This window comes from Saccostrea echinata, unplaced genomic scaffold (genome assembly GCF_033153115.1).
Source record: "Saccostrea echinata isolate AGI-Se365-2 ecotype Australia unplaced genomic scaffold, CSIRO_AGI_Sech_v1 ptg000008l, whole genome shotgun sequence".
In the NCBI taxonomy this organism is placed as follows: Eukaryota; Metazoa; Mollusca; class Bivalvia; order Ostreida; family Ostreidae; genus Saccostrea; species Saccostrea echinata.
Window position 1 is genome coordinate 5,620,581 of NW_026889757.1, and position 18,947 is coordinate 5,639,527.

General features: G+C 31.4%; 2 protein-coding genes and 1 long non-coding RNA gene across 3 annotated transcripts in view; 1 reads left to right on the forward strand and 2 right to left on the reverse strand.

The window, feature by feature from the left end:
* Positions 1–18,947, forward strand: part of LOC133180983 (fumarylacetoacetate hydrolase domain-containing protein 2-like) — a 223,724-nt gene that overhangs the window by 116,023 nt on the left and 88,754 nt on the right. The gene's annotated exons all lie outside the window — the stretch shown is intronic.
* LOC133181314 (uncharacterized) lies at positions 595–5,106 on the reverse strand. The gene is made up of 3 exons (XR_009720456.1): positions 5,007–5,106; positions 4,716–4,807; positions 595–763 (listed from the first exon to the last, which is right to left on the reverse strand). It is a non-coding gene; the product is annotated as an uncharacterized LOC133181314 (long non-coding RNA).
* On the reverse strand, positions 6,546–7,581 carry LOC133181315 (uncharacterized). Its single transcript, XM_061315838.1, has 2 exons — positions 7,521–7,581; positions 6,546–7,404 (listed from the first exon to the last, which is right to left on the reverse strand). Exon 2 carries the CDS (start codon positions 7,400–7,402, stop codon positions 6,905–6,907), a length of 498 nt encoding a protein of 165 aa, XP_061171822.1. The 5' UTR covers positions 7,403–7,404; positions 7,521–7,581; the 3' UTR covers positions 6,546–6,904.

Consider the following 18,947-nt stretch of genomic DNA (forward strand, 5'->3'; position numbering starts at 1 on the left):
GTTTATACGTCAATTTTTAAACACTTCAACGTGTTTAATTTACCAAATAAATAAACACTTAAACATGTTTATAAGTTTTCAACATTTTTATTAAAAACAAACATAAAACAGTACAAAACACACTGTGCTTGATGATACATAGTTCAATTCAAGCTGAAAAATAGAATTATCAAAACAAACTAGCATGAACATGTAAAACCTGCATGTGAACTAAATTCCAATAAAATTGGTGGTGGAAAGGGGGGGGGGTCTTTGAAATAGGGAAAAATACATACATTATCGCTTAATACAATGAAATATTTTTCAGGAGTAAAATTTTGAAATATTATTTTAAAAAAAGGGCAAGGGTGTCCTTTACATCATTTTTTTTTTAAAAATAAAACAAACAAATTCATAAATAAATATAATGCAAAAAGGCTGAAAATGTTATTTGTTGTCTGGGTAAGGGATATATATGTATTACACTAATAAATCCAGTTAAACATGTGACAAGTTTACTTTCATTAATATACAAAGTTTTAACCAAATGAAGAAATTTTCAAATTTTGACGTGTAAAGAACTAAATTCGTTAACTATTCTTGCAAACTGCCGGGGTATCACTCACTTTTCATATAATATTCTAACCGAGTTAAACAGTCTAGCTCCTCTGCCTGTGTGTAAAATTCAGGTTCTTCTGCAACGGATGATGATCTCCAGTTTTCCATTCTCCAAAATTTTATTCACCCTTAGTAGTTCTAGTTCCTTCTTCTCATCAGAGATGTCCTGAAAAAATATTCACTATGCAAATTCAGAAAATTTTCTGTATGAGAAAACATTGAGATCGAAAAAAAATTGTTATTCTTTACGCCAATTTTAATTATATAATTTATACTGAGAAACAAGTTTGGAATAAAAATCTGCAATACAAATAAATCATATAAGCGTACAAACTGTGTATACACTAAAAAATTAAATATTAATGTACCTGCAGGAGCAGCCCAACAGCAACAATTAAGAGAAGGGGAGGGGGTTATCCAGGATATTTTCTATCATGTAAACCCCAAAAATGTAAAGTCTCCTTAAATTACGCGGGCTGGGGATGAAAATTATTGTTGGTACTTGCGCGATTATAGTATTGTTGCATGTTGTTAACGCTCATGTGTTTTGAACATATTTTATTGACATAAACAAATGGATCGGAAACAAGTTCTTACAACTTACTGGTTCCTCTCCTTAAATATAACAATTGTCATGCAAAGAAAAAAAAATTGCATAGAAATATTAATTTAACAAGTAACATGATTGAAAGTTCTGTTCAATAACATAGCAATTTAAAATCTACAGGTTTCATCAATAAATTTATGGACAGCAGCAAATATTGTGTGATTAGTTTGTAGAGGCAAATCTGTGTCACCCCAAAGTAACAAATTTGTGTCAATATTGACCAACTCGTCAAGCAAAAACAGGCGGTTAAAAAGCTTATTTCTAGCATTTGGATAATTTCTACATGCAAAAAAGAAATGATAAACATCTTCGTATTTACCACATGAACAAAAAGGATTATCGATAATATTTCGTTTATAAAGATCATAATTAAGTAAACAGTTGTGTCTTAGTTTGGTATGAATTATGTTTGTATAGCGTTTACCAAAAGAAAAATATGTTGGCGGATTGCTGACTTTTGTAATAGACCATAAGTTTTTACGGGATGAATTAATTGAGATGGCTTCTCTCGCTTCTACTTTTAATAAATTCCACTGCTTCACAGCATCTGGTACAAAGGACCTTTTGTATACTTCTAATCTACATCGTGGGACAATAAACTGTTCTTTATTACGGGTATTATATTTTGATACATTTTCATGCGTGTTGGGGACAATATTACTCAAATACATAGGAACATCCCCTTTATGAATTTTGAACATAGTAGTCATTTTTGCAATATAGCGCCTGGATTTTAAAGTTTCCCACCCAGTTTCTAAATAAAGTGTTTCTGAAGATACAAAAATAGGAAGCCCTGTGACAATTCTAGCGGCAGCTAGTTGCACTTTTTCAAGCTTATCAGCATCGTGTTTAAAGCAGCCATCCCAAACAATAGAAGCGTATTCAAGCGTAGGTCTAATGAAGGTAGTGTACAATTTTGAAAGGTTACTTCTACTCAGTTTGTACTTAAGTTTTTTCAAAAGCCCAAGTTTCTTATAAGCATTGTTTACAATACCGTCAATATATGTAGACCAGCTGAGGTTTTGTGACAAAAGTAGACCTAAGTGTCGATGGACTGGAACACATTCCAGTCTGTCACCTTTAAAAAATAATTGAGGCGTAACAGAAGTAGTTTTCGTGTTGAAAAAAAATAACCTTAGTTTTAGATGGGTTAAATTTTAGAAGCCACTTATTTGACCATAATTCCAAAATATGTAAATCGTGGTTTAACTTATATTCAATGTCTAAAATATTGTATGAGGATTGTTGAAGCGAATTGTCAACCGCAAATAATCTACACATTGACAACATATTTTCAGCCACATCGTTTACATAAATCAGAAATAAAAGTGGCCCCAAGACAGAGCCCTGGGGTACACCTGCAAATATATCAAGTTTTGACGATAACAAATCCTTATACATAACTCTTTGTGACCTATGACTTAAATAACTAGAGAACCACTGAAGGAGATCACCAAATATACCATAAGTTTGTAATTTAAAAATAAGACCTTTGTGCCACACCCTGTCAAAAGCTTTTGAAAGATCACAAAAAACCATACAACATGATTTACCTTCATCAATGTTTTGTACAATGTTATGATAGGTTTCTAGTAATTGGTACACAGTAGAATGACCGGGTAGAAAACCGGCTTGATATCGATAAAACAGATTATTGCTATGGAAATAATTGTACACATGTTTAAAAATAATTCTTTCCATAATTTTACTAACACAAGATAATAGTGACACAGGTCTATAATTAGACACCAAAGAGGGATCATCCTTTTTAAAAAGAGGAATAACATGAGCTAATTTCCATAAAGATGGAAATGTTCTTTCTAATAAAGACCTATTAAACAACATAGTAAGTGGTTTGACAACAGAATGGCATGTAGATTTTAACATCTTATGGCTAACACAGTCAGGACCTATAGCTTTGTTCACTGGGAGTATTGAAATAATGTCTACTACTTCCTGTTCTTCAATTGTAATTTTACAAAATTTGTCACTACACAGACTATACATGTTTGGCAGTGTTTCATTTGAATCATCAATAGCTGAAATAGATGAAAAATAAGAATTTAAAGCTTCAGTCTTGTCAAAATCAGAATAAGCCAGCTTTTTTACACCGTTATCATTATGTATTTGTATTGGTGGTAATTCGTTAGAGAGTTTAACGTTAAATGAATCCTTCATCAACTTCCAGTAGAGTTTGTTATTATTTTTACTTGAATCATTTAAGTATGTTTCTATATTATCGTAATAATTCGCCATCGCATGTTTTTTCATATTGTTAACCGAGTTTCGTACCTTTCTATATGCGGACCAGTCAGAATCTTTTTTTGTTTTAAGTGCTTTATTACGAAGACGGTTTCTGATTCTTATTGTTTTTCGTAATACTGAATCAAACCATGGTTTGTCACGAGGACGAATGGTTACTGTTTGTTCCGGTACACATTCACGAACACTGGTAAGAAATTCAGATGTGAAATTTTCTGTAGCCAGATCTATAGTATCAGCTTCATTGATGATTTTATTCCAGTTACAATTCTCAATTAAATAGTTTAGTTTTTCAAAGTCCGCATTTTTATAAACCCACACTTTTCTTTTATAAGAACGATTATAATTTATATTTGAAGAAAGCGAGATATAAGTAGCTCTATGATCACTTATGGACGACTCCATTATTAACGTGCCCGATTCGGTAACTTGAATATCAACAGAAGTGAGAATGGGGTCAAGAAGCGTGCTCGACGTGTTCGTAGTTCTTGTTGGTTCATGGATATTGTTAACTAAATTGTGTGTTGTGATCATTTCACGGATGATATGTGTTTGTGGAGCATTAAAGAAATCAACATTAATATCACCGACTAATACTATCTTATTCGAATGTTCACCTACTTTATCAATACACCATGAAAGTTTGGTCCAGAAACTGCTCTCGGAGTTCGAAGGACGATATACACAGCATAAAAAATATTTACAGGTATGGTTATCTATTTCGATCCATATGCATTCAACGTCAGCTGGTTCAAATTCCTGGCGCCTAACAGCCCGTATTTTATTAGATAAGTAGATCATAACACCACCCCCAAAACAGTTTCTATCTTTTCGCAAAATATTACAAAACCCATCGAAGTGTAAATCATCATTGTGTACGGTATGGTCAAGATGGGTTTCAGTAAAACATAGTATGTCGAAATCATGAACAAACGAGTTTAAATGACCTATTTTGTGTCTAATACTTCGGATATTGAGGTGTAAAATGTCAAGGACATTTTCAATATTAGGCCCCGGATTGACCTCGATATCGCCACATGCCAGTAGAACAAACGTAAATAATTGTAAATAAAAACGCTCATGTGTTGTGTATGGTCAGCAAATAATCATAATAATGCGTGATAGGGAGCATAAATTTTATCAAGGGCAGGTAATTGGATTACATTTACATACCAGGAATCAATGGTGTGTGTGTGTGTAGGGAGGGGGGGGGGGTGACCCTTTCTCTTTGAATGCCCTTTAAACTCACCTCTCAAGGTTAAGTATGATCTTCGTTTAAAATCCCTTTCCTTTATCAAGTAATGTATACTTCTCAGGATTCACAATAACAGATGAACGTCCCTGCAAATTAATTAGATGTCAAAGTACTAAAAGACTACAAATATTTTATCGTCTACCGCTTTGCATGGCCGCATTGTACTCAGACGATTACTAACGATAGGAAACAATCCTGCATTTCATAAATGAAAAGCATTAAAGATCTTTAATGTATTTAACAATCTTTTTTTTTCAGATTTTATAAAAAGAAATGTATAAATACCTCCTGTTTCCTTCCTAGATATGGTGTTTCTTGGCAGTATATGCGCGATTCTGCATCTTCTGCGTTCAAATGGCATGTTACGACATAATCAATTGCGTCATTTTCTATCATAACGTATTAAACACGGGTGTTTAATTTGCAATTTCTATATAAATACCATGTGTTTAATTTATAAATAGGCCTATATGATGGTTAAGAAATGAACACTCGTGTTAAACACCGGTGATTAAAATATTGATAAAATTATAAAAATCATCATAATATATGTTTCTTTTTCCCCTTTAACAGTTTATGAAAATTATGATTTTTTGGTACAAAATTACTATAAATTAATGTTAATTGTTAATGTTAATTGTAATTGCTATTGGTATGATCTAAAGTCAACATATTGCCTGGCTATTCGTATTTTTTTATGTGTCGAAAAATATCTTCTATGTGCGGATTTACTTCATAAATTAAGAAATTATACAAATGGCAAATGCACACAGCAATACTGAGAAGCAACACCTAATTTATTTTTTGATTTGATGCCTATGAACTTTACGAGTTTAAGATGGATGATTAAACACCATACTAATTGAACACCAGTTGAAATAGCAGTGTTTATTTATAAAACGCTAATGTTTTGTATTTAAACCCACTATGTTTAATTGTAAAACACGACTGTTTAAAAATTAAACACACGTTAAACATCATTTTTTACAGTAAATCAAAAAACACCAATGTTTTTCTTGTTCCGCACATACAAATTTGTGTTGTGAAGACAGGGAGGAGATGAAATCTATAATTAAAGATTGATTTAATAAGGATGTTCACCTAGTGTTGACCAGCGTCTTTTGTGCTGTTTTGATGGGAATTTCGAAAATGGATCGCTAAATAACCAAATATGCTATCAATGTTATGCAATCTAAATTGTGGTAGTAAAGATACCAAAAATGTTTGTTTTAGCTTCCAATACTCGAATTTCAATAGAAAGTTTAACATATTCCAGCAGTCCTCTTTTTGTTATTCAATGTGAAATCAACATTGGTATGAAAATTTCAAGAACGAGTTTTCATTAAATGATTCATCTAACCAGAAGCATCTGACGTTATGACGTCAGACAATGATCTCCATCAAATCTAATTCATAAGATATTGTCCTAAAGCAACAAATAATTCATGTGAGCATTCTAACTGAGTCCTTCCTCAAGTAAACGTCGCAGGTGGACTTTGTGAACAAAACACATTGAGACTGAAGATTTATTTTCAGTATTTATTATATACCAGAAGCTGGGAATTGTGCCATTGCAATTTATTATGAGTATTACAAGTCAGAATTGGGAAAGCTGCTTGTGGGCTTAGATAGAGGTATTGCTTCAAAAAGAAGGCATCAACGATTGTTTTTCAAAGAAATACAATGTTTAATGTTTCTTTTATTTATTTTGATTTCAAATTCGCCAAACATATATTTTGTAGATGTACAAAAAAAAATCAATGTTTAGGAAAATTATCTCGTTTTAATTCTCATCATCTTAAATAAGATTACTTTTAATGCATGATCATTTAAAAAAAAATAGAATTCTACTACAAAAATATTTGGTGCGTAAATTTTACAGAAAAGACAGATATCAGTTTATTTCTAGTCTTAAACACATTTGGTCAATCAAAATAGAAATTATTCACAAGAAATAATATCTTTGCAAAGTTAAGAAAACTAGCATTTATTCTACAAAATATGAAAGCCTGATTTTGGTCGGTGAAAATGTCCATATTTATCCAAACATATCGCCTTTCATTAATCCATTTCACATCGGTCCCAGTTCCATCATTTATTTGTAAATCAACATTTACAATTCAAAATGTAGACTCATTGTCAAAGAAAATCATCAAAAGCAATATTTCAGTTTTTCCATCGAATCACCATCCACTAGCCTGGAATTTTCGCCTTTTCTTAACCTTCAGAATTTGTTGGATTATTTTCATAATTTCCTCTCTGGACAATTTGTTTGAAGTATCGCGCTTTTTACGTTTCCAGCCACTCGAGTTAAATCTGTAAGTACCTTGTCTTTTTTGCTCTTTGTTCACCAACATTTGATTTCTAATCTGCATGAGGAACGCAACACATTCATCCAAGCTATCATCGTCGCCGGTATTCCACAAAATTCGACAAAAAGTCATAGGCTTTTGTTCGACCATAGTACCGAGAAGCAAGATCAAGTCATCTGTGTTTGAACGAGGTTCTCCCAAAATTCCGGCGCTTTTGGCGAGTTCCTTCTTGAACAGTTCGTTGGATACTCTTGATAAAATTTCTCCAAATTTGTTGTCATTCTGTGTACCCCATTTAGGAAAATCTTCCAGAGAAAGCGCCAAGCCTGTACAGATCCAGAAAAACACAGCAAACAGCATTTTCTCCATGACTGTTAAAATAAAATGAAAAAAAAAGTTGTAGAAGCAGAACAATTGGTGTCGGAATCAAATATTTTTTTAAGAGAGAGAGAGATAACTTACTGCCTGTAAAGACATATATGTTTACCTGTTGGGTTTGCTATATACTTGAACCTTATGGAGTCCCACGCTACGAAATAATAAAGATTTTTCAGCTCCTTGTTCAGATTTATCGAAATAATAAATTCCATAAGCTGCAGGTGTAATTTTTATAGAAACACTACGTGAAGTATTTTTTTGAATGAAAATAAATATTTCTTTTTAATAATGTTCAATTCCTCTTATCAATATGCATAACTGCCTCTTCATTACTTAAAGGATGGACTGTGTAATAAAATATGCATTTCACTTTGTTTTTGTGATCTTCATTTACGGAACACTTGGGGAAAATCAAAAAGACAATATGGCTTAAAGCTAGAGGTACCGTACGACGGGATTAATTATTTATTACATGGATTTTATCAGAAAGTTTTAATCCTTTGTTATCAAATTGTATGGTACAGACGGAGAGATAAAACAAAAGCTTCTTCACAAATATATTCCTAATTCCAATAATTCCGTCAATTCAAATTTAGGCGGAACTTTTCTTACTATTCCGGATATGATTATTGCTGATTTTAAAATGCCAATGCCTAGATATCAGACTCATTATGCTGATTCCTTAGTTATTTAGTTAAGTTTCAGTATATTCATATGTCTATGTATATTCATTTAGTTTTAAAATGACCATACCATTGGTATCAAAAGAGGATGGGTGAACATGTCGAGCGAAAAGCCTATAGTGTGACAAACATGAAGATGAAAAAATGAATCTCAATTATATCAAAATTTTCCTTGATATTTCATCTAACATTAAAATATTCTTTATGTTAAATCTCTACAATTTGCAAAAATCTCTAAAAGATTGAAATTATTTGCTCATGAAATATTATACACACACTAAAGAGGGCAAAAAAAGTCATTTTCTCATACTAAAACACTATTTTTCGATATGAGTGGGTCTTAGCTCCATTTTTTTGAAAGTTAATCCTCAAAGTTTGCATAAAAATATACATTTTTTGATTACCACAAATATTGAGCAAAGACCCACTATACCTTAAAAATATACTTTTAAGATATAACATTCGCATCTTTTCGAGAAATACTTGAAGTCAAGGGTCATATCACAAACCTGATTTAAATGCCACTATTCATCAAGACATGTGTAGTCTAGTGGTTAGCGTGCTAGTCTCGAAAGAAAATGATACTTAGGGTTTTTAATGCTATGGTTCGAACCCCTCAAATACCACATTAACTTTTAATAAAAGAATAAATTTTACCGAGAAAATTTTCCTCAGAAAAGTTTTGTTTATCATAGTTTCATTAACTTCAATAATGAGAACTTTACTCTAATTTATCTAAAGCTATAGGCTTTCTGCAAGCTATGTTCACCCACCTCCTTACAACTCATATTTGGTATCATATAACGCCAATTTTTTACTGCAATATTCTTGATATCAGATCCCAGATTTTTCAAGATTGTGGCCAAATTCACAGAGATAATGGTATGGAAATTTGTTTGCATCACGTTATACAATGTTCGACAATTCAAGACAAAGCTGATTTGAATGCCATATTTCATCCTCCAATTTACATACTACATTCAAATAAATACCTTCATATTTACAATAATTATGCCCTATATTGAGTATGTTGTTTGTAATACTGTTATTGAATTTTCTTTAACAGTTGAAACTAGAGGTACTGTGAGCACTGAGCTCACAAAATGATACCCCTGCTCAACACGAGTATATAGACAAAGTCCCTATTTTGCTATGGGAAAGCCCAAATAACAGTCCGATCAAAACATAAAATAGGAGGTGCACAATGACACTATGTAATAAAGATTCTTGAAAGTCTCATTAAATTTTATTCAGTGGTATAGAAGGAGTTGTGGACAAGAGATGGATACCTCCAAGACAGACGAACGGACACCTCCATCAGGAGGGGGGGGGGGGTATAAAAAAAAATCAGCTTAAAGTTTTAATAAAAAAAATTGAAATTTTTTAATTAGGCAAGAAAATTATCATTAGATGAGAATTCTTAAGCTCCAAAAGACTATTCTATACCTTTTTACAGCCATCTATTCTCAAAGTAAGAGGATTATTTAGTGCATTCAAGGTATTAAAACGTCCATATACTTTGAGAAATAGTTTGCCTTTTCTTATCCTATAAAATACCATGTACGATAGTAAAGACCATTAACTTTTGTTTTTATGTGACATATATCATTAATTTGCACTCTGTATTCCGAATACTCGAATCCATAATCTGCTCTTTACTAAAATAGGACTACCATTGCCTTATATTGCAAAAGTCAGTTCTGTAATGAAATATGATTTATTACAATGGCTAATATCAAAAGCATAATATATGGTTCAATAATTTGCCATTTATAAGGTCTAATTAATAATCAAAGGAATAATGAATTAAAAAACGTATTCAATGGGACTCTTCAGACCCATAGATGATGTCGTAAAACGTCTTCTAAAAAGTGTTTTGTTGTAATTATATATATGGAACGCTAGTTTTAAAAAAAAAACTGTAAATAGAATTTCAGTAGTAACTGGGTGAAATCCAGTAAGAGACCCTTTTAGAAAATTATTTTGAACATTAATACCACATAGTGTTTGATTTTTTTACCATATATGATTGACATCGAATTCCTGGGATAGTTCTTTTAGAATAGGTTATACGTTATATAAATCAAGCAATACTCGCATAAACTACATACATACGACATACGATACGAGTATTAAAATGCCAAGGTAAACTATCCTTTGAGTTTTGAATAACTTTGTTTTTTGAAGTCTGTGGTATTTTGTTATATTGACTAATTGAATATTTATATATCAAGGTAAACACACCACTAAAATAGAGAACTAAATATCTTTTCCGTGATTATGGTAGGTTATCTTCAGAAATAGCTTTTTGATAACTCAGTCGATAAAAATACGTTTTATTTACAATTTAGCCAAGGTACAGAACTTCTATTAAGCTTCACTATGCAATACCCTGTTCTAATGAAATTGGAAACTCTCCCTTTCAAAAAATATATCGTAACAGCAAACAAGAGTCCCATGGGCCTTTATGGTCACCTGAGTATCATGAGTTCTCAGGCTATGAAATATTGAGAAAACGAACATAATCAAGCTCAAAAGTCCATTGAAACAATACAAATCGGGAGCAGAGCAAACACGGACCTCTAAAAGCATCAGAGAGGGGATCAGGTGCCATGGAGGAGTGAGCATCCCCTGTCGACCGGTCTCACCCGCCTTGTGTTCCCTGTCATGATCGGGGAAAGGAAAAATCCATAGACAATTCAATGATCTAACAATTATAGTATGAAAAACTCAGTCAGCATTCGACTTAAGCTATGACCACTCTAGCCTCACCTGAAATTGGACCTCTCTGGTGTCTTGTGACAAAAATTTAACTGTTTTATGAGGACTATTATTTTTTTAAATATTTCTTCAGCTTGCCTCCTAACAATTCGAGAATAGAAAAGATAAGATACAATTTATCCCCACCCTGGGAACTGAACCATAGACTCAAGACCACTGAATTTTACCTTAAATGTACAAAATTTGTCTATCTTTACCCATGGATGCTATATACCAAAACAAGTTGATACTGGTTCACTCGTTCCTGAGAAAGTTGAAAATGTTCACAAGTTATCACACAACGCACGGCGACGGACAAAAACAGAAAGCAATAGGTCACCAGAGTGGCCCGGGTGACCTAAAAATGAATAATATTTGCTGTTAGAATACACTGTAGCAATATCTATACTCTTAAAAAACGATGAAATATTGGTCTTTAGAAACAAGTAGAGTACATTTACATTTGTCTTTTAAAGTCCTTTCTTTTACTTATTTTATTACGCGTTATTAAATAAGGTTCTACATGTACGTCCAATACAGATAAATCTCAGCAAAAAGATGCATGATGCTGATTTAAAGATTTCTTGAAAGCATCACTGGTCATTTCTCATTTATACTTGGATTCATTGGTGTATGAGAAGTAGAGGTTTATCTTAATTAATTTCAGATAAGTGCACTAGTCCAAATTCAAACGATGTACTTAGTACTATATATATATATATATATATATATATATATATATATATATATATATATATATATATATATATATATATATATATATATATAAAGTATTCTTGTTCAAGATATGAACGCAAGAATATTATTTGTTTTATGCAACCGAAACCTTAGTTAAGCATCATAAATGGTTGAAAATAAAAACGAATATTTCATATTTCAACACAAAGTCAAATAATAGCAAAATTTGGAAGTTGAACAAATATTAACAAACTGAATTCCTAAATATAAAACCATTATATAAAATAATACACTTTAACTCACCATATGAAATCTGATGTAGAAGGTTTCATGTCAATGCTATAAAAGCAAATTCTATCCAATATCTTTGTAATTAGATTTAATTATTTGCCTTATAGAAGAATTTCTCTTAGCAAAAAGACGGGTTTGTGACAAGTAGATTGATATATTATCATAAAACGTCTTTAATTTGAAAATAATTAGGATGCTCTTGTGAGCTACCACAATTTTCTTCTCTCATATTAAAACGCTAATACTCGAAAGATTCTAAATGGAAGACAGAATATACCTGTGCTACATTATCACTTTACATTGATTTTTTTTCATGATTCAATTTTTACCATCTTTTTAAATTTCTACCTTTAGTTTACATATTGTTCACTTACTATCATTGAAATGACCCTGGCGATTTCCTATTAAGTACTTTAAAGTATCAGAATTCTTAAGTAAATATAGAGTGTTTCAAAAAACCAACTTACTTCTTAGAAGCCTTCAGAGTCCAGTTCTTTGCCAGTGAACAAGGAATGTTTTATAATGTTAACATGACAGTAGGAAAGTCACTTTGTGTACTATCAACTGTAAACTGACGACACAGACAACCTAGGCAAACAAAGCTGGGGATCTTCGCATATAAATCTTTCCAGGGCGTGCAGAAAATTCAATGACCACATTTAGGTTTGGAAAAAGGCGATTCGTGAAGACAAAAATAGGGTTTATCTGTTGATCAAGTTACTTAAATAATTTACAAATGACCAAAAAGGGAATAGTGTGTAAAAAGGTTTATAAATTTAGATGTTTTAAGTCGGACAAAGTTGAAATATGGAAATTTTTCTGAAGCCATATTTAGAATGGGGGATTGAGGAACTCGTGTATGTGTTTCTTTAAATCCTCTCAGATTTTCATTCGATTACCTTTTTAATCAAGTTCAATTAAGTTTGTCTTTAATCTATTTTAATATCCATGGTTACTTATTTTTTGCCATTTCATAACAGAAAAAAAGTTTATGTCTACTTTGTTATTACGGTAATGGCTTTTATTCATCAATTGCTACGTAAATTTAATCTTAAGCGAGCTGAAAGATGTCTAAAAAAAATCTTGTTCTTTTATTTCACATTTCTACAATAAATTGGTCTTACAGAAGTAAAAGGAAGGTGCACTTATTTTTGACAACAAAATTGCACATTTCATATCTCCTTATTGTGAGATCATTTTAATATTCTGTTATGTAGTACATATAGTGATGGAGAAGAAATCATTACATTAATATTAAATATTTCAATGATTTGAATGAAAAATGTCAACCTTCTTAACCCTAGTTCCAAGAACGTTCCAGAGTTAAAATATAATTTTGATATCCCTTGATGAAACATGAAGATGAAGTACACTAATCGAACTCAAAAGTCCATGCATTGAAACAGTACAAATCAGGATATATTTCTCGATGTTCTGTTGACAGAACGTTATATTTACTATGTTCTAATGTTTTTAACACTTTAGATTTAATGGAGGCAAAAGACAAAGCTTTTAGAAGGGCTAAGAAAACGGTTCGGTAATTCAGGTTTGACCTTGAAACTTACCTGTCAAATTTCTATTAGGACCCCTATACCCGAAAGAATTGTATTATTATTATTTTTTCTTTCCTTTGAAAAAAACATTTTATAAAGTTAAAAATATCGAGACGATCTATCTCGTTTTCAACATAGGGTTCCTGTCATTCTCTCCCACAAAAAGTGTTCAAAGACAACTTATTGATTAGCATAAATCAACGTTACTTACTTTAAATTGGATTTTTTTGGAATGCATTCAAATAAAGTATTCAATTATTTCATCTTTGTCTGATATAATACTTGAATTGCATGATTACAAAATATGAATTTCAGTTTATTAAATTCTAAATGGACAGATCACTTAACATAAAAGCACTATTTAATTTGGACTCTTCGGTGTGCAATGTATAGAGGGGTCCTTAAGGTGAAAACCACAGTCTGTTCACTGAAATGCTTTTTTTTAAATTGATTACAATTTTCAGATATAACATAAAACATTACAAGTAACAGTCAAACTTTACATTAAAAGAATATAGCACGCTATTCTTGGCAAAATTTTAGTCAATCATTACTGCTTATTTAAACTTTACAAGAGAAACTTCGTGATCAATCAGTTATAGGTTAGGTTTCAGAGCAGAAACATGGCCGTAGGAACCCGGGGGGCACGGGGAGGCCGCCCCCCCCCCAATAATTTTGCCGAGATATAGACTACCATAGTAAACATAGATATTATATGCTTGTGCCCCCTCAATAAAAACGGCTGATGACCTTTTTTTTTTTTTTAATTTTTTTTATTTTATTTTTTTTTTTTTTTTGGTGATGCCCCCTCAACTGTCAACTGAAAAATGTATGGCTGTGCCCCCATCCCACACTGAAATTGCTTCCTACGGGCCTGAGAAAGTCTATTTTCCTTTACACACAATTGCAGTTTAAGAACAATTACTAATTACTAACGTGAATGGTTTCTGTGGTTCCATTTTAAGGACCCCTCTATACACTGCACACCGAAGAGTCCAAATTAAATAGTGCTTTTATGTTGAGTTATCTGTCCTTTCATTTAGAATTTAATAAACTGAAATCTACGGTGTAATCATGCAATTCAAATATTATATCAGACAAAGATGAAATAATTGAAATAGTTAAAAAAAAGTCCAATTTTACTTAACGTAGAACCTACGTCGTATGACGTCATACTGAGAAAATTAGTTTAGACTGTCTTTTTGGTGCTAGATCCATTATGACGTCATAATTAATTTAATGTTACTTTTTCCCATACTTTCTTCAAGAATGTCTCATGTAATGAAGTTACAAAACTGTGATAATGTGAATGACATTCAACTATTTTGAAGGAAATAAAAAATCCTAAGAAATCTAAATAGTACAATATCTTGATGAAAAGTGTCTGAGTCAAAGATCTGTTAAAAATTGTGTGTAAATTTTGTAATGTCTATCATGAAATGACGTGCATTCCCTTTCATAATTATTTGTTAATTATTCATAATGGTTGGTGTATAATAATAATGTTTCCCTAAAATATTATCTTTTTAAATAAAAAAAAAAATACATTTTTTGATAAATATTCACATTGTAAATCTGATCGTAACCCCAAAACAGTAATTTAATAATTAAATCCTGGGTAAGTGCAAAAAGGTCAACAAAAGAAGTATGGATAAGTATGGATGGTTCTCATTCGTTTGCGGGGAAAGGTATATATTTTAATCACTTTTTGTAATTATTTGGGTATGTTCTTCATCATATTAAAGATTTAAATCATTCTGACAAAGACTTTTGAAAAATATTTACAAATTTAGGTGGTAAATTGACTCAAAAAATATTGAGCACATTTGCCTATATTCGTTGAAATGTGGACTTAATCTTTTATGTCAATTGAATAAAAAAGAATTTATTCTTGAATAATATTGCTTAATATGATTCAGTTAATAAAGTCTATAAACGACGATGTTTGAAGAAGTATTTTAGTGATTTATTATATTCACTTCATTTATTATATATTATATTCTTTATGACCAGTACCCCTAAAAATGGCTGAAAGTATAAAAAGTGTAGAATTATCATTCCAAGTTGCACAGACTGCACTACATTTAATAACAAAGAAACATACCATATATTTTTAACTGTTTGATAAGCGAGAGCTAATTTATCATTTTGAAAAGTTTGAAAATCTTGTGACAAAGACTTTTCCGACATAGGTTCTACCTTAAAAAATATGCATATTCAGTGTGCTGAACTCTTACATTTCCACTGGACTTTTAACAAAAAAAAAAAAAATGAATAGTTATGATATGCTGTGAAATCAAAATCCCCCAGGGGTTCATTTTAATTTTAGAGTAGATTCTTACTATTTTCAACAAAAAATCAATACCTTTACAAATATCACTTATTGCTTTCATTAAGTCTGACTACTTAATACACAGAAAAACAAAGTGTCATCGTAGAATTAGTAATTTATTGTAAATAGAAAGTTTGCCTTATCATTTTATACTAATGATTTAGTGATAATGACGTCAGATAAGTGACATGGAAAAGGTAAAAGATAACGAGTAGTGATCGCTCTAAAAAAAACTACAAACAATACAAAACTGTGAACAGATCATAAAACAAGGACTCCCGGAAATTCCAGAGGTGGGATCAGGTGCCTACGAGGAGAGGCATTCCTTGTCGACTGGTCACACCCGCCGTGAGCCTTATGTATTGATCAGGAAACAGAATATTCCGTAGTCAAATTTAGTATAAAAACAAAGGCCTAATAATTGGTACGAAACACATCAGCCAAAATATAACCTAATGATAGATTATAATTGCCGACAAGGTCATTATAACGAAATAATTTACGAAATGCTGACTATAAAAGCCCTGTTGAAAGCCCTGTAACATAAACTTTTCTGTCAGCAGTCGGCTTAGGTTTTAAAATCATTCGTACTCAGGGCATGTTCTTGAGTTTCGAATAAACACCATAAACAGCTAGGCGATAGCGATATGTCATTACATAAATAAGAAAAGGTGACGATGAAAGCTGAGGTCATCTCGTTTAATTTGCCATACAATTTAGTTGTTAGTTGGCCCTTATCGTGTATAGTTCTATGGTCAGTAAAACATCAAAATATGAAACAGATATGGCAGTTTCTGTGGTATCTTTTATTTCTAGTTTACTGGGATATATCGAGTTGATATATCAATTAACAATAGTTACTTGAAGACCACAGCAAGTGGTTTCTTCTCATTTAAAAGTTTTTGGAAAAAAATGTGCTTCGTAGGAATATAAAAACAAATCGGTTAACAAAGTAGCACAATCAGTTCCCATCGGCATTCAAACAGTTTGTTGGAAGATCTGGTCTCCGAAGACTACATGGATGATGTCGATGAGGAACTCCAGGATCCATTTAATAACAACTTCCACAATAGAATCAGAGTGATTTTTAAGAAAGCAATTTTGGCCAATCACAAGATATGAAATTTTCCAAGTTTCGTGTCCTTTCTGAGAATCCAAATTTAATTTACACCACTTCTAAAATATGCTGAACAGTACAAGTACGTCTAAGATTTCTCCTCAACAGCAATTAATATTTTTGTGAGGAGTAAAGACAGGGGCTTGGTAGAGCATTTGCTAAACCCGGCAACGTATCTTTGTAAGGATTTTTATGAAGTATAGGGTAGATCAAACTCACCTTGTTTGACTGGAATGCTAAAAGTATTAGGACTAAGATATGATTTTGAAAATTTTCTTCCATAGAAAGTAAACTGTGAATATAAGTAGGATTTTCAGACGTAGAATTAAAATCAAGTTCGTTATAATAATGAAAGGGACAACTCATCTTTTAAAAGGCACCTATTGAACGGGAAAAACAAGAGCTCTTTCAATTGGATTTTTTGGTTGCTATCTGTTTTTGTCCTTCGTCATATGTCATGCAATTTTTCACATTTTCAATTTCTTCTCCAGGACCACTGGACCAAATTAAACCAAACTTGCCATAAAGCATCTTTGGGTGAAGGATTTCAGTTTTAAAAAAAAGGGCCACACTCGCTTTCAAGGGGAGATGATACAGAAGTACATGTCGATAAAATTTGGTGAGGTAATTTGCCTTCTTTCCAAAAGCCACAAATGTGAAACCTAATATGTGAAAGATAATACGTGAAAGCTTTCTTACATATAGTAGATTCAAGCTTGTTCAAATCATTCCCCCGAGGATAAGTTTGGGCCATACTAGGGTATCAAAGTTTAACTTGGAAATATATTATATACGTATACCAATAATAAAAAGTAAAAGTATGCCGATTAAGGGTCTTAATCGGCGTTCTGTTATTTTTTTAATTATATATATATATATATATAAGAACAGCAGGGTCATGATCAACACTGTACATATGTCACTAAAGCATAGGTTCCATGTGCACGTGTTGGAAAGAAATTTCACGCTTTTACTTTTTAATTCATAAATCGGAAGCAACAGAAGATGAACGGTGTTAAGTTCCGATTGCGATACTATTTAAAGACTCTCTCTTTCTCTATCTCTCTCTCTCATCACGTTAATGTAACTACCTATAACAGATATTGATTAATAAAAAATTATTGAATAGATTTTTAATGATTAACATCGACATTTTTGAAGTTCTAATGGGCGACATAAAACATACAAAGGTATTCTTTCCTGGATAAAAAAAAAAAGAATAACATAATACTCGAGTATATATGGTCCTATATATGCAAAGATTGCATGCTCAGAATAAAACGAGTTCCTTTGAAGACTCAATTTGAATATAAATGTTCAAGAAATCAATGCCAGGTAAAGCAAGATATTGGAAATCAAACGGTACATAGAAGTACAACGAGCCATTTTTAACCTTCATGTTCCACGCAAACCATTTTGAGTTCAACGGTTCGCGGAAAATGTAATCTGAAATGAGGTTAAAAATTTTGGCAGATTAATTATATTTAGACATATGTGCCTCTTGTGGAAGTTTAGAAGTTATTTATAAATGTGAAAAATAAAGAGTACAGTGTATTTCCGACGTCATTCTTATCACTGATGTAAATCATTCTGAATTAAACATATTTGCAAATTGTCCATCTTTTATATCTAAAATGATATATTTTGTTCATAAACAGTGTATATATCAATTTTGGTTTTATCCATAACGAAAACGATTATTCTGGTTCAATTGCATCAAGTGATTAATTGCATCGTATATTCATCTTTGAAAAGTTTCACATTCATAAATAATATTCTATAGTATACTTCTGTGCGAGTGCTTAATATTTCATTAATATTCCCGAGAAAGATATTTTTATTCTACTTGCATTTCTTTTATGAATCAATAGAAAAAGGTTTTCCTTTTTAAAATGTTGCATAATACATTTGAAAAAAGCAACTCCAATTATTATTGAAATGAATACAGCAACTTAACTTTAAATCGTATCAAGTTTATATATATATATATATATATATATATATATATATATATATATATATATATATATATATATATATATATATATATATATATATATATAAGTAAACAAAATAATGATATTTTAATAAAAAATTCAAA

Bases quoted from the DNA above. Each gene is read 5' to 3' on its own strand.
- LOC133181315 (XM_061315838.1), bottom strand. From the start codon at position 7,402: ATGGAGAAAATGCTGTTTGCTGTGTTTTTCTGGATCTGTACAGGCTTG.